The 17,183-nt window shown below is 40.5% G+C and overlaps 1 protein-coding gene across 2 annotated transcripts in view; it reads left to right on the forward strand.

The window, feature by feature from the left end:
- Slc38a6 (solute carrier family 38 member 6) overlaps positions 1 to 17,183 on the forward strand; it is a 63,098-nt gene that overhangs the window by 38,471 nt on the left and 7,444 nt on the right. For both annotated transcript variants that reach the window (XM_031355314.1, XM_031355315.1), the window contains exons 7-12: positions 6,800 to 6,882; positions 7,305 to 7,363; positions 11,767 to 11,832; positions 12,067 to 12,120; positions 14,125 to 14,204; positions 14,911 to 15,011. In XM_031355314.1, the coding sequence (XP_031211174.1) occupies positions 6,800 to 6,882; positions 7,305 to 7,363; positions 11,767 to 11,832; positions 12,067 to 12,120; positions 14,125 to 14,204; positions 14,911 to 15,011 (443 nt within the window). The remainder of the gene's footprint in view (positions 1 to 6,799; positions 6,883 to 7,304; positions 7,364 to 11,766; positions 11,833 to 12,066; positions 12,121 to 14,124; positions 14,205 to 14,910; positions 15,012 to 17,183) is intronic.

Consider the following 17,183-nt stretch of genomic DNA (forward strand, 5'->3'; position numbering starts at 1 on the left):
ATGTCTGCTGACGACCCACTGTGTTGGAGCACTGTGCTCCATGAAGGTGAAGGCCAAGTCAAGTCCGAATTAACTCTTAGAGAAAGTAAGGCGGCATCTTAGGGCGTGAAGATGGGCGAGCTTAGGGGAAGCCTCGGGATTGCGACGTGGGAGGGACATGGAGTGATCTCTGCTGTCACCCTCTCAGCAGGGCGCAGTGACAAAGACTATGATGGTTGCAGCCACTGTGTGAAGTTCATATTAGACAGCGTAAAGAACTATGGGTGAACCCTTTCTTAATACTATGAATAAAACTGAACCATGGTGTACTGCCTCTCTCCATTAAAAACACAGGCTCCTACACGGTATATTGACTTAGTTCTTTTTATGGGTAAGGAACCCACATTCATTATGCTTTTCTTTTTGATATCTAGAACAAGACTTCCTTTTTTCTTCCCAGAAAAATAAGCTCGGGTTCAGCCTGTTAGTTGTCCAGTTTTCAAACCACAACAAAGGACTGCCCTGTTTCTAGACTGGAGTACTTGATTGGTTTTCTCCAGTAATCAAACTTATCTGGAATGCAGGGGAAAACTTCAGACTTGCGTTTTCAGCTTAGAGAAGTTGGCTTCCCTAGAAGAAGCAGACAAGTGCAGATATGTGTATAAGGAAAGTAGTTATTTCCCATCTAAATAAGAACTGTCAAGATGGTGTTAAAATGGGGGTGACAACATCCTTCATCCTCAGAGGGCACTTCACATGGCACTTCAAAGCTCATTAGGGTCCCACAACGTGCTCTCAGATTCCCGGATTATGCTCTGCTCTATCTGGTTCTGTTCTAAATATGTTCTGTTAGACATCTGACTGCTCTAAGAAATAGCTGTGTGAAATACACTTTTTTGTATTTGTTGTTAAAATCTTAATAACCACTTTTGTTATTTGATTTCCAAGTTGAGAAATGTGTGCATGGAGCTAAGAACTCAAGGCAATGTGAGGAAGAATAAAAAAGTAAGGAGACATGTATCCCATTCATTCCACGCTGGTTAGCTTCAAGCATCCAACCCTTGACCAGCTAAGGGGTCATGAGCTGTGGGTTTCTTTACCTAGTGCTTTGAGGGTACAAGCGAGGGCTGGGAGTTCACCAATGTGCTGAAGGCCCTGGATTCAAGTCTCAGTACAAGGAAAAAAAAAAAAAAGCAAAAACAGACAAGCCTTTTGAAAAGGCTCAGAGGTTAAGAGCACCAGCTGCTCTTTTAGAGGATCTGGGTTCCATTCCCAGCACCCACATGGCAGCTCACAACTGTCTCTATCTCCAGTTCCTGAGGGGATCTGATGCTCTCATATAGACAGATGTGCATGCAGGCAAAAATAACAGTGCACATAAAATAAATTAATTAATTAATTAAAAGGAAAAGAAAAAGAGGTCACCAATGACCTTATCTTTGTTTAGTTGCTTCCTTAACAGAGTTATTATAATGATCAGATAAGACAGCACATGTGTACATGCTTATGAGTGTGAAGCACAGTGTATGTGAGGACAACAGGGGAATTCTAGCAACAGTGATTGTGTTAGAGGTAGATTTTCCTTTTTTATTCAGATTGCCAGGAAGCTCAGAGTCAAACATGAATAAACTGTTAATCCTAATGGTTGTCATATGTCACCAAGCTTGTTGTTTATCTTTTGTTTTAGTTTTAAGTCCTGAATTCAGTGACTTCTATTAATATGTTTTAAGTAAATTTAGAAACACTTAAAGTGCTGTGTAGTAGAACTGCTATTAAAACTGAGGGGTTTTATCTGCTAAAACATTTTCTCTTTAAATCAGTTGCCATGTCTATTGTTGTTTTCTCACTTGTTTCAAATGGCTGAAAACTCCTGTTTTACTTGTATTAGTAAAACCTTTATATAAATGTCCTCTTTCTAGCATGAATGGGCTTTTAAAAACTGCACGCTTCAATTACTGTCACCGATTTTCACCCACTCTGTGTGAAAACTGCACATTTTTGATGATTCGTATTGTTTTACATGTCCTGTATTCATTTATTTAGAGACTATATTAATTGGATACAGGGCATTAGTCTTTGAAGCCTAATCTTGTAAAGTCGGAGACAAATGTTACGGTAATGAACATGGCGGGGGGGTGGGGACAGCTCATTCCTAGGTGAGCTATGTGGAAGTATTTCTTCACTGAGATTACTTGATATTGACGTTTTATTTTGACGTTTGATTTACCATAAGTTTAGTTAAGATCTTTCCAGTGTCTTTATTTTTTGGGCTGCCTGTGGGTATGGATAACTACATGCGCTATGACCCTTTTAAAGATGCTGTCAAATCACTTTGTGTTCATAAATCCTAATTTCAAAAAGTTAATATTGGAAATCAAAATCAGTAATACTTATACCAAGCTCTTATGATACATCTATGTTTTTCCTAGAATAACTTGTATTTTTTAAATCTATAGCTGTTAAAAGTTGGGAGCTCTCTGTTAACATTTAATGGTCTTGTCAGGGGACTATGATTGACACAATTAAGTTGTCTTGCATTTGAGTTACATAATTGATATGGGATGTGAGCACGATCCTAATTGAGAACATACGATACTCTTGTTCCATTCTATTCAAGAATGAAATTAAAGCAACTTATAAATAAATCTGGCTTTCATTAAAAAATGGAAAAAACATCTGCGTGCCAAGCATTTGCAATACAGCTAAGGATTTATACTCTGTGTTTCATAGTTGGAGCATTTTTATCATATAGGATTAAATCCACAGATCAAACAAGTTTTCTAGGAAGTATAAAACCTTTGACTCTAATTCTTTTGGCTCAGAGAAAATGTATACTAGGTCACAGTAGGAAAACAGGAGTTTGGGTAGATAATTCTTTTTTTTTTCCTCTTAGGAAAAAAATTTATGTGCAATAATTTATCCTAAAACCTTGGTTTGTAAAATAAATGTATTTAATATGTACTTTTTAAGACTGCTTATTGCTGGTTTGTAGTCTCTGGGTTTAGGCTTAATCTCATTTGTTCTTTGGACAATCTCCATTGCCAAACACAGTGCAATTGTCTGGGGCCTGCAAGTGAAATGTGAACTCACTCCCCATGTCTTACTATGTGGCCTTTATTGATAATGAATGAATGAATGATAAAGAAATCAATGTCTTAACGATTGATTTTTTATTAACATCAGTCAACAAGTATAAGAACCAGTATCCAGGTCTAGACAAACTGTTTTAAAACAAATTCCTTTTCATATTAATATTTTAAGTTCAGTCCTAAAGAGAAAGTGAAGAGATGAAGGATCACCTGGGGGGCGGGGGAACCACATAAACTCAGCCTTGCTGCTGGGACTTCGAGTTTTCACTTTGCTGCAGTCGAGAGCTCACCATCCTTACACAAGAAGGGAAGATGCTGGGCAGAGTGACCTCTGAGCCCCCTCCAGCCCAAGCATTACCTACCTCTGCAAGTTTGAGCCTTCATACTCTACAGTCAGGGCTGTGTCAGTCTCCACTCTCACAGATATACACGGATTCCATTTTCTGCACCCACATTCAACCATACCTCTGGATTTCAAAGTGTTCCTTTAATCCTATGCAAGGGGAAAGTTGTAGTCCTATGGCTTAACACACACCCTTTAATACAACTCCACCTTCTTTTTTTTTTCCTCTTAAAGAGTTAAGAGTCAAGTTGATCTGTAACCATTTTTATCTTTTTCTTTCTTTCCTCTTCCTTCCTTCCTTCCTTCCTTTCTTTCTTTCTTTCTCTCTCTCTTTCTTTCTTTCTTTCTTTCTCTCTTTCTTTCTTTCTTTGACTAGACCATCGATCATGAGCTGCACCCTCTTAACAGATCTTCAGTATACAATGCAGTGTTGTTATCCAGCAGGAACAGCAGTGCTAACAGATGGAATCTGCTCCGCTACTCCCTCGGGGCCATTTTCTACTGGCACTGCAACTGTCTGGGTCTGATACTGGGTCCCAGAAGGAAAGACGTTTCAGACAGAGCCCCGGGCTCACTGCCAGTTTCAGAGTTTAGTTGCCAGGTGTTTCTTGGGAAGGGCTATTTTGGAGTTCCTCTTTGGCTTTTTTATTCAAGAGTAACTAGAAGATGAACATGCTGAGCATCCGTTTGTGTTTATTCTGTGGTTGTTTTCGTAGTACTTCCTGTACCCCAGCCACTGAGAGGCACATGCAGGTGTACCTAGAGAGCACAGCATCAGCCCTGCAGAGCAGAGATAGCTGTGGGGAGAGGACAGGAGTTAGAGCAGGGCAGGGGAAGTGGCCACCGCTCTCTGCTGCTGCTGCTGCTGCTGCTGCTGCTCCTCTTCCACTCTTCAAGAGGATGCTGTCATTATCCAGCAGTAATGAGTAAAGGTCTGTCAAAGGGGTGTCCTCACAAGCCAGGACATGTAATGATCCGCACTGAACAGCATAGGCCACGCATGCTAGAAGCCAGCTCTTAAACCCAGGCAAAGGAAAACTCTCTGAATTTGTCAGGGCAGTGGGACACTGGCTACCTGTTGAGAGTGTAAGAGGATAGTTTATCACAGTGTGGGGTTAAGTTGAAAGCATCTACCAAACACCATAGGAATCCCCATTGATCTTCTAATGTTTCCCAGATCTGTTCTATCCTGGGTTTTCTTTCTTTTGTTTGTTCATTTTCCCGGACAGGGTGTTCCCTGGCCATCCTGAAACTTACCCTGTAGACCAGGTTGTCCTCAAACTCAGGTATACTGCCTACCTCTGCCTCCCAAGTGCTGGGATTAAAGGCCTGCACCACTACTACCCAGTTGGGTTTTTATTTTCTTACATTGGTACAATTATATTTAATTTTCTTATATTTAATATGCTTTGCTGATCTTCTTAGTTAATTACTACACTTCCATTGTACTGGTTACATATTGCCATTCTTTTCCCAGAGAGTACTAATTAGACAAAAACATAGTAATACATGTTGGACCAATTATATCACATCTTTAACTGTTTTACTAACTGAATTTCAATAATCTCAGGGTAGATATATTTAACTAGCAACTGTTATTAGATTTAGATTTTTCTTCCTATATATTTGCTAGTTCATGCACTTCTATCATGAATTGTTTGTCTTTCACATGTGCATGTATTAGGTCTTGGGGAATTAGCTTTAACTTTAAAATTTTTTATAGCTGTATTAAGAAATTAAAATTATATGTGAACCCATGTATTACAACCATATAGTAATAGCCTGGTTTTTTTTTTTTGGTTTTTTTTTTTTTTTTTTTTTTTTTTTTTTTTTTTTTTTTGGTTTTTTGAGACAGGGTTTCTCTGTGTAGCCCTGACTGTCCTGGAACTCACTCTGTAGACCAGGCTGGCCTTGAACTCAGAAATCCTCCTGCCTCTGCCTCCCAAGTGCTGGGATTAAAGGCGTGTGCTACCACCATCCGGCGTAATAGCCATTTTTTATATTTTAGATATATCCTTCTGACTAAAAATATGTTGTTATTATTATTAAATATATGTTCAGAGTGTTCTCTGTACTGAAAGTTGTCTTTCATTCTTTTTGTGTATGAATGTGTGTGTGCACATGAATGTGTATGTGCACATGTGTACACACTTGTGTGTGGAGATCAGAAGACAACCTAGGGTGCTGTTTCTTAGGTGCTATTCAGCTCTTTTAAAAAAAAAAAAAAAAAAAAACAGGGTCTTTTACTGTGTTTAAACTTGCTAATGGGACTGATCTGGCCAGCAGGCCTGCCTCCAGGTCCCCTGAGCACACTGGTTCTGTGCCAAGTGCCCAGGGTTTTTTGTTTGTTTGTTTGTTTTTGTTTGTTTGTTTGTTTGTTTTTTTAAGGTGGGTTCTGTGGATCCTAGTGCTTACAAGGCAGGCACTTTAGTGACAGACCCCAGCCCCATGTTCCTTCTCTGTTAGCAAACACGTGATCACCCTACTAACCAACCATTCTTACTCAGCGTTCTCATAGCTTTTAGAGAAAAGGTTAGCATTTTTAAACTGGTAATTCATACCCATTCCTAAACCCTGGAGAAATGTAGAGAGGTACGACAAGGAAAATGACTCCTTGCCTTGTCACCCAGAAACAATGAAGTTCCTGTCCGATTTTAATAATATCTGTGTTTTTCTCCAAACAGTGTCAGACTACACAGCTGGCTTCCAGTTTTCATGACTTTCTCAATTTTTATTATTTTAAATGTTCTCAATAAATATCATTTTATAAAAGTCTCTGTTCCTATTGCTGATGTTTTTGTTGTGCATGGTATTTTATAAGTCTTATAGGGCATAATTATTTGAAGGCTCTTAGCATCTATTGCCAATTGCTTTCCATGTGGGAATTAATACGGCTTTAGTTTTCAGCTGTGTTTGGCATACCTCAGTACTTTTCACCAATAGGAGTTGTTATTTCATTTTTAAGTATTTGTTATTTTGGCAATTGAAAAAAATGGCATCTCATCGGGCATTTTTGTGTGTTTGTTTTGGTTTAAGTGTTGTTTGGAGACAAGGTCTCACTATGTAGTCCAGACCAGCCTCAAACTGTTGATCTTGCCTTTATACTGAGTTACAGGCTTATATCAATACTATTTTAATACATTCCCTAAGTTCATATTTATTATTAATAGTGCAAGGGTTTCCTAAGAACATTTAACAAAAAAGTGGGGTTTCTTTTAGTAGATGATCCCTCTCCCTGTCTGTCTTTCTCCCCACCCTCCTGTGTGTGTGTGTGTGTGTGTGTGTGAGAGAGAGAGAGAGAGAGAGAGAGAGAGAGAGAGAGAGAGAGAGAGAGAGAGAGAGAGAGTCCGAGTCTGAGTCCTGTGCCTAACAGTGCTTTTCCTGACAGGTCTTGGTATCTGGATGGACAGGTGCTGCTAATCATCATCTGTGTAGGCATCGTGTTCCCTCTCTCACTGCTTCCCAGAATAGGTGAGTCTGAAAGAGCCTGAGGTCTACAGAATGAGAAGCTTCTAACCTCACAACACCATGTGTTTAGAAGAGTCATGCTTGTGAGACCTTTTAAACTTGGCCCATTTTCGGTTGTTCTGTCCTCAGCCCTGCCTAGCTAACTAACGCATGGCTTGGCTCATGGTAGCATTCTTTCTGCCTGCCCCTCTAAAATGAAGTCCTTACAGCAGAGCGTTGAGGAGAGAGCCTTCCTTTACACCGCACTGCTCATGGTAAGCCGGATCCTGTTCTGCTGTGCAGAGCTACATAATGATCTGTGACAGACGGGCCCTAGGCCCAGATACCAAGCTGCAATAGAAACCATGCCCAAGATGCATGGCTCTATTTGTAAGTCGGGATCACTTGCCTTATAAATTGCTTTTTATTTTATTGGTATTTTACAGGCTTTCTTGGCTACACAAGCAGTCTATCATTTTTCTTTATGGTGTTCTTTGCTCTTGTGGTAAGTTTAAAATATAATGCATTGTTCATTTCATCTCAAAACACAACTGTGTGAGTGACGTTCTCTAGCTGCTGTGCACTGGGCACCATAGCCCACTTCATATTATTAACAGCACTATTTTAATATAAAATTAATTTCAGTCACAGGATTATTCATTTTTGTCTAATTTAAAGAAGCTTAAAACAAATCTTACAGTATATCTTATAGTTGGCCGGAGAGGGGCACACAGCCCTCTCTGGGATTAGGTAGAATAGACCCTTGGAGAGCAGAGCACTCTGCAGCAGTGGGCTCTGCTCTGCCAGTCAGCTAACACAGAGCATCGTGGGGCCTTATTCCACTGATGAAGTTATAGTTTGAGACTATAGTTGGAAAGCTCTAAAGAGAACTGGGATATGAATACAATCCGCCCTGCATATTTGGCTTAAAATGTTCCCATAAAGATAATATTGGGAATAAATATTTTTCCTCATATGCAGAAAATATATTTTAATTATCAGACTTTTATTATATATCAGATGGCAGTTTAACTTATATTTATAAAATAATTTAACACAGGCTTTTTAATTCTCCAAAGACAGATCCTTGCGTATAGATTTTAATAAACTTTTTCCTTTGCACTGTATTTTCTTCCATATTAAGTATATAAATGTAAAACCTTACATAGGATAAAATATTTTTAATTTGCCAGGAACATGTATATCCCAAGTAACCTTTTTCCTGAACATTTAAACTTTCTCTTAATTACTGAATCAAGGGGAGATGTCACCCATAAACAAGCAGGCTATAGAGCCAGATTCAAAAGCTGTCAAAACAGTCTCTAGGCTGGGCAGATAGTTCAGCTGATAGTGTTTGGCTTGCAAGCATCAGGGCTTGCATTCCGTTCCTAGGACCCACATGAGAAGTCAGGCACGCTGTAATGCCTACGTTCCAGTGCTGGGAGGCAGAGGTGTGTGGATTTCTGGGTCTCATTGGCCAGCCATCCCAGCCGACTCCTACTCAGTGGACTCTAGGCCAATGAGAGACTCTCAGAAGGCAAGATGAGTAACCCCTGAATAATGACACACACAAGGTTGACTTCTGACACACACATGTGCGCACACAACTTGCAGCCACATACTACTACATTTATGTGTACACAAAGCCACCATACACACTATATACACACACACACACAGCCACGCAAACATGCAACCACATACCCACTATGTATATGGACACCAGTCATATCTGCACCACATCTGTCTTTAGTTAAATCCTCTTCCTAGACACAGGATAAAGCAACTCTCCACAGACATTTGTATTGTAAGAAATTTAAGGCCGAAATATTTAACAGTGCTTGGTCGTTTTTTTAATTTATCTATGTTAAAATTATCCCTCTACCCACCCCAATTGTCATTCAGGAAATGACAGGTTAGCATATAATTTTTAGGTTCTGTACTATAGAGAGAAACAGTAGGTATTTTCATCACAAGGTAGTTGTTGAGAAACATCTACGTGGTTAGAAGGTATCCCACATATACAGAGGAATATGTGGATCTTAATCACGTGTAGATAACATACTGAATTTTGCCCTGGTGCTTAATCGACAAGGCAAGCATTTCATAGGTAGAAGTAATTCCGTTTTCACAGTCAATAGCTTAACACAGGTGGAGTGTATTGATGCAATATGTCTATTGCGGTGTTTTGTTTCTGCTGCAGCAGATACTCTTTAATTCAATGCAGACTTCTGCTGCAGGGGTCACATGGAAATAATTCTCCCATATTAATCCTGATGCTCCACAAATCATCTACTTGGATTTCTACCTGTGAGAAGAGTTGAAATTTAGATTCCAGCAAGACCATGAAGTTTATACCTTTTCAATGCTATTTTTTTATTGCCATGTTTATTATAGATTCTATTTCTATTTTTGTTTTTATCTTTTTGTTTTCTGGGACAGGGTTTTACTATGTAAGCCTGACTGCCCATGAGCTTACTATGTAGACCAGACAGGCCTGAAAGTCACAGAAATTTATCTGCCCATGCCTCTGCCTCCCTAGGGCTGGGATTCAAGCTGTCCTCTACCATGCCTAGCTAACTGACTTTTTAAAAAAACATGTGCCCGTTTTTAAAATGTGAGAGTCCCAGTGATTCTCTCCTGTCTTGTGGTTGGGTTCTGGCCCATTTTTCACCTTTCTCCACATCTCTGACCATTGTTTATTTTAAGAATGTGAATGTGTAAGTCTATCACATTTATATTATATTTTATAGACTCAATCCAGAAAACATTTTCTTAGTTGTACTCATCAAGCATTGCAGATCAAAGTGTCTCTACTAGCTGTTCTTCCAGATCCTGATTGTCATTAAAAATTTAGCATAAATTTCCTTTGAGAGAATCTACATTTAAACATACGTTTCAATTTGGTAGTAGCCCAAAGTGGCCGTTGCAGACACCTTTTTTTTTTTTATCCTTCATTTTTATAACCTAACTTCTTGTCAGCAGCGTTGAGAGGGATGGGGAGAGTTGCTGAGATCTCTGTAAAGGAATATGGGAGGAAGCTAGGTGGGAGCTGCCCTGCAGAAATGAAAGGCTTCAAGGAGGACAGAGGATGAAGGGCCTTTTGTGCAAGGGTATTAAATATTTTTGGTGCCTAAGGTGATTTCTCTTATTCTCTTTCCATCCTCCAGAGTTTCCTTCTTACCCAGTCTGTCTTCAGGGCCAAGCAAAGACTCCCTGTGACTCTCTCCTCTCTTGTGCTTGGATCTCTGCCCACGCCTCACCTATCTGCTTCTCTCTCTACCCCATTCCACCATGCAGGTTTGTGAGTCATCCGACTCAGAGCAATTAGCTGTAATAATGGAATTTATGTTAGTGTAAAACTAAGTTGCCAATAGTTTTTTTCTAATCAATGAAATAGGCTATATTGCATCTTGAAGGATTTTGACTTGGCATTCAAGGCCTGGTGCTCAGTAGGCTCAGGAAGCCAAGAGGCACTGTTGCTGTCAGAAACTGCCTCTCCCCCATCCCATCCTCTCTACCCTCACCCGTAAGAGGAGAACAGGAGACATTGAATTTGGAGTGGTATCAGTAAGGCTGAAAAGAGCCCTGGAGTGGCCTTGCTTTTCCCAACACCTTCATCCTCACCCCACATTCCATCTCTCTTTTAAAACAAAACCAAGCCTAAATAAAACCAAACCAAACAAACAAAAAAACAACTTTTCAGGAAAAGAAAAGATAATGAAATTCTTGGTTCTTGTTTTGTTCTTGTCTCTTGATAAATGGATGGTTGGAGTTGGTTTTATGTTGAAAACTTACCTGAAAATGCCCAGTTTGTCCTTAGACACCCCACCCCCTTTGGGGTTAAATTTTAAATTAAAAGTGACTCTTGGGTTCTCTCATTAACTTAATCCTTAAAATGTGTGTTTTCTTTAGATTTATCACTGTATAAAATTTTGATTGAATTTGTTAAAATCCCAAACTAGATAAGTTCTAAATAGGAATAGTATTTACTTACTGGTCTCCTGCAAAGACAAATACTTCCTTTCTTCTCTTTGCTCCTTTGTATGCTGGGATTTAGCCTGGAGCAAACATTTACGGAGTAATTATGTGCCTGCAACAGGGCTACAATGGCAGTGTTGACACAGCCACAACTGGGGCTGCAGGAACAGGACGGGCCACAATTAAGAGTCAAATCCTGAAGCATGCTCATTGATGATTCTGGGAAACAGCATCCCCCTGGATTACTCTGTTTTTGCCAGCTGGAGTTCCTAGCTCTGCACCCGAGTTCTGGCCAGCTCTCTCCACACTCACTAATAGCACAAATGTGAAAAACTGAAGAGGTAAAAGTATGTGTTCATCAGGAATGCCAGCAAACACTCCCCTCACTTCTGCCTCTCTTCTGCTCTGTCTGCTACTGACACGTATAAATATCCTCTGCAGTTATCATTGAAAACATGCTTCCTCTTTGAGTTGCACTTTAAAAGCAAAACCAGGGTACTGTTGGAGTTTTGAAAATTGGCACAAGAGTCTTTTGTTTGTTTGTTTGTTTGTTTTCGAGACAGGGTTTCTCTGTATAGCCCTGGCTGTCCTGGAACTCACTCTGTAGACCAGGCTGGCCTTGAACTCAGAAATCTGCCTTTCTCTGCCTCCTAAGTGCTGGGATTAAAGACGTGCACCACCACCACCCGGCGGCACAAGAGTCTTTAATAGGCAAGATTCCTCACTGATCAGACATAAAGCGCTCCTGTCATCCTGGGTCCTTCCATCCGCCCAGTGACCATGTTAAAGGGTGATGCCATTCTATCTGGGGAAAATCAGAGCTTCAAGGAAACTTCTGTTAGCCCCTTGTTTGGCTTTATTGAAAACATCAACTTGTATGAACTTTACTACAGATCATCTAAGTGCGGTCTACATTTACTTTTACAGGTAGTAATTAAAAAGTGGGCCATTCCTTGTCCTGTGACCTTAAATTGCAACAATGCAGTCTTTCAGGTAATAATTTTTAGCTTTTTTTTTTTTATTTTTAACTTTTCAACTAAAAAGAAATTGGAGATAAATGATTATTTTCCTAATTGGTGAAAGGTAATAGTTACATAGCATTTTAGAACTTTTCTTTGAAGAAATTTGATTTGAAATTCTAGTAGTAATAAATTCATCATATTTGTTGGTGTATTCTGACTTTTAATACCTATTGGTTTTTCTTTTCCCCTCAATACTCTTAAACAGATTTCAAACGCAGCAGATGACTGTAAACCGAAGCTCTTTCATTTCTCCAAAGAGGTGTGTAAGTTATTAACAGATACTTTTGGTTGATTTTTCACATTTCAAGTTTTAAGAGATTTGTGTTACAGGGTCTCTTAGGTCTTTGTACCTGTAACTAATTAATTTTCATGAAAGTGCTAAGTATAGGATTGCCTACCAGAAGAATAATATTATTTAACACAGGGTGGCCCATTATGAAACAGCCACCTTTTTCTTTTCTTTCTTTTGGCATGCTTTTAAATGGAGCCTGTTTTAAATGGGCCTTTGCCTAAAAGAACAGATTTACCAAATGTCTGGTCTGGCCAGTAAGGTCCTCTGTGGATATGGCTTTCCTGTTGCGCTCTGGACTTGTAAAGCTAAATCGCCAATTACATCAAAAACTCCTCCCTGGTGAGTAGGACTTTGGTCTCCAGCTAAACAGCCTCATCAATGGGCCAGCACTTGAGTACTGCCCGTATACCCTCTGAGCAGCATTCCAGGGGAATTTATGATGTTCACAGCAGAGCCCAGAAATCCAAGCCCCAAGCCCCAAGGCCACTCTAAGAAAGCTGTAGGGTCCAGAAAGTGCCTGGAAGAGCCCCTGAGCACAAGCAGACAAACGGACCACCGTTTACGTAGTCCCTGCTCTGCTCTAGTGGAACAAGCAGAGTCTTCCTGTTTCTGGGAGCCTTTTCCTCTCTACTTTGTTTTTCTGATGAAATGCTGTTTTGTAGGTTTCAAGACGCCAGACTCTCCTCTCTCCTCCTTGCACAGCTTTGTTAATATAGAATGTTAATGTGGTTAGTCCTCCATGCAAAACTTTCCCTTTTATCTCCAGTTTATAACTAAGAAATGTCTCCCAAGCCTTGAGAGGGAGGTCGCCACATCTTTCACACGGCAAAGATCTCCGTGGGCCTTAAAGATCAGGGCAGGGTAATTGACAGGCCAGGAAACTGAACAGTCTATGAAACAGAGAATGTGTCTTAAGCTCTCATTCCCCTAATACAGCTTCAAGAAACACAGCTTCCTAGCTAGGTACTGCATCCCTAAGTAGGTCTTCATCTGGAATTTCTTTGGGTAAAGAGCCCAATACTAGCTAAGGAGAAATATTTTTAGACCAGAAAAGAGAAAATAAATTATTGCCATCCATTTGTTAAAGACAGTTCTTTAATTTAGAGGGTACTAACGTTTGGCTTGCTAACAGTTTTCTCTGGCTCTTGTTAAGTATTCTAATAATAATTTTTAAAGAAACTTTAGGCTTGTGTATTATTACATGGGATCCTAAGGAGTTTCTTGGGTCTAGAATTAATGATCTTTGTGCTCATTAAGAAAGATGTTGGTCATGGATTCTGGCAGTACAGAGATGTGGTTCTCTTTGGAGTACTTACTTGGCCTGAGTAAGGAAAAGCATTAGCACGAACGCTGCGTGGATGATGAGATGGATTTAAACCGTGCATACCTTAGTGACTGGAAGTAGAATACAAATCACTTTAAATGTAGCTATTTATATATTACCTAAATTAGTTTTATCTTATCCAAATAATATAGAAAGTAGTAATTGTAATAAAGCAACATAATATGAGAGGCCAGCCAGATGTTGTGGTTTGAATAAGCAGGCCACCTACCTGTAAGCTATAGTAGTTGCTGGTGACTGCAGATCCTCTCTCTCTCTCTCTCTCTCTCTCTCTCTCTCTCTCTCTCTCTCTCTCTCTCTTTCTCTGCCTTTTGAAGAGATCGTTTAGAAAAGATGGCATACATTTGACTAAGTTGTCTTTTAAAAAGAACTTTGTTGTTGGGCAGGCCAGATGACTCGGTTGTATTGTTGAGTGCCTTCGGCCTGTCTAAGGGCCTGACCCCAGGGCCCTGATGACTGCTCCTAGTTATCCTCTGACCTCTGCAAGTACTAGGTGGCGTGGGTGTATGGGCACACACATACACAAAAATAAATAAATAAAAATATAATTAAAACAAAAAGAACTGAGTTTATTATCAAATAAAAATGATGTAGCTTTTAATAGTATTTTGTTCTAATTTTTTTTTCAGAGTGTTTATGCCATACCAACCATGGCTTTTTCATTTCTCTGCCATACCTCAGTATTGCCTATATACTGTGAGCTTCAAAGGTACTGTGGAACGCTTTGGCCTTCAGATCCAGTCACATTCTCATTTATGAACCCTTCCCTATTGTCCTGAATTCTAAGTGTTAGCTTAAAAAAAAACAAACAAACAAGGCAGCTGTCTTAGTCGGGGTTTTATTACTGTGAAGAGACTCCATGACCACAGCAACTCTAATAAAGGACAGCATTTAATTGGGGCTGGCTTATGGTTCGAAGGTTTAGTCCATTGTCATCATGGTGGGAACATGGAGGTGTGCAGGCAGACATAGTGCTGGAGGAGCCAAGAGTTCTACATCTGTATCCATAGGCATCCAGAGGAGACTGTGTGCCACGCTGGGTGTGGCTAGAACATAGGAGACCTCAAAGCCCACCTCCCCCACACCCAGTGACACACTTCCTCCCATAAGGCCACACCTACTTCAACAAGGCCAGGCCTCCTAATAGTGCCACTCCCTGTAAGTCAAACATTCAAACACATGAGTTTATGGAGTCAATTCCTATTCAAACCACCACAGCAACCAAGAGCTAATTCTGTCCTCACTGGGAATGCTGCCAGTGACACCATCTCTGTCTGTGTCAGCTTGGGAATTCTAGTGTGTAGTCCTTGATGAACTCGTGGTTGTCCCTGACTGGCCTGGGATGCTCCTTTCCTCAGATATGATTCAGATCACTGGCTTTGTCAACCTTCACTGGGTTAGTTTGTTTGTTTCAGCCCTTCAAAGAAAAGGATGCAGAATGTGACCAACACAGCGATTGCATTGAGCTTCCTGGTTTACTTTGTGTCTGCACTCTTTGGCTACCTCACTTTTTATGGTGAGTATATTTTTAATTCTTATTTATGCAGCAAAAGAAGGACAGATGCCCTCACCCCACCTGTGCCCGTTTGCTAGGAAGGTCATCTGTTCAGGCCATTTCAGCACTGTGGCTAATCTGACAAGTCAGGCTTAAGATTAATCACTGTAGGTTCATAGGAAAACTTCTCCTCTTTTGAGACTTTTGTCTTTATTTTTAATTGTGTGTATATTTGTGTCTGAGTATGAATTTGTGTGTGTAAATGCAGAGCCCATAGAGGTCAGAGGAGGGTCTCTGGAAGCTGGAGTTACAGGCGGCTTTGAGCCACCCAGCTTGAGTGTCAAACTCCTGTTATCTGTGAGAGCAGTACACGTTCTTAACAGCTAAGCCCTAAATTTTTTTCTTAGACTTTTATATAAAATTTCAAGCATATTGATGTCTCTTTAAAATAATGCTTTGGGTCTTTTAAATTGTATATTCAGAGTTGGGTGGGTATGGTGGATCACACCTTTAATCCCAGCACTCAAGAGACAGAGGCAGGTGGATCTCTGAGTTTGAGGCCAGCCAGGGCTACACAGGGAGACCTTGTCTCAAAAAAAAAATACACATCAAATATGGTAGACTCTAGATGATAAGCTTAGAGGTTGGGAGAGTAACCCATGTCAATAATTACACAAGGGCAGCTCCAGGTAGGACAGCAGAGTGCACTCCGCTGTGGACAGCTCTGCCTTCATTTTCATAGCCTGTGCTCAGGTGCACGCTGCCTCTGCTTCACAGAGCCTTTCTCTTCAGATGTCTTAAAGTCACTTGGAAAAGTATAAAACATAAGCCAAATTCTCTCTTGTTTATTTTGGAGACGTTTCCTATATAGTTTGTGGAGGTTTGTCCTTTTTCATCAAGAATGTCGAGAACAAAAACAAAGTCTAGAACAAGAAAGAAAAGATATGCAAAACTTGTAAACAATCACGTCATAGCACCCATTTTCCTATGCTTTAGACAATGTTTTCTTGTATCACTGCACTTCCTAGGCCCAGTGAGAAGAGTATTGGTTTTAAAATCCAACAAACCTGGGTCACTTAACTAATTGCCATATCCTAACTAGCTCTGTGACCTTGAAGGGAGCCTATGCCTTGAATTATCCTCACTCCTATTCTGTAATATGAGCATAACATAGTGGGGTTGTGGAGAGACAGAAGTGAGTTCTATATACAGCTCTACTGTAGTGTTTGGTACATAATAATCCTTCCCAAATGAGAGCTGTCCATATCTGTATATTATCATCAACCTAACTATTGTTAACTGTCTCAGTTTTAGGTATCCTTTGTCAGCATTGTGCTTCTAGTTATTCTTAGCTGCATATTGGATGTACATAAAGGTGCATGCTTGCACATGTGTAGATGGAGGTTACAGGACAACCTCAGATGTCATTCTTCAAGAGCTTTCCACCTTGTTTTTCAAGGCAGAGTTTCACACTTAGCCTGGAATTTATAAGTAGGCTAGACTGGCTATCAGCAAGCCGTGGGAACTCTACCTGTCTTTCCCTCCCAGCACTGGGGTTATGAGCACATCCATCACACCCAGATTTCTTTAAAGCTTGATTCTAAGGACTGAACAAAGATCCTCGTAGCTGCAAGGTAACCATTCTACCAACTGAGGCCGCTCTCCAGCGCCTCTAGCTACCACAACTTTTCAGTGTGTGCTCTGTCACATGGCGGCTTCTGTGTATGCGCTATTGCTGTGCCGTTTTCAGTGTGGACACATCTGCAGTTGATCCATATGTTTCCTCCTCCTCGTCTGTTATTTCAGTAGTAACAAAGGGCATCCCTGTCATCGAAGTGTGAGCTTGCGTTTAGTCCTGCCGCAGGGTGAGAGGAGTGGAGTTCTGTGTGTGTCATCCAGAGAAGTGTGCTTCCCAGGCTGAGCACGGGCCTGCTGCCCAAGGCAGCGAGAGTGAGGCAGGTGGTCAGCCTCTCCCCCTCATGAAAACAAACAAAGTTTCTGACCTACATGTAGTATTTGTTCTATTTTGGTTGTTAGGTTTACTAGTTTAGAGATGTGAGCTCAGTCGAACCTTTCTTTAGTAAGATCCTAAAACTGGGCTTCTTGCTGGGCGGTGGTGGCATGCGCCTTTAATCCCAGCACTTGGGAGGCAGAGGCAGGCAGATTTCTGATTTTGAGGCCAGCCTGGTCTAC

Source organism: Mastomys coucha, unplaced genomic scaffold (assembly GCF_008632895.1).
Source record: "Mastomys coucha isolate ucsf_1 unplaced genomic scaffold, UCSF_Mcou_1 pScaffold6, whole genome shotgun sequence".
Lineage (NCBI taxonomy): Eukaryota > Metazoa > Chordata > Mammalia > Rodentia > Muridae > Mastomys > Mastomys coucha.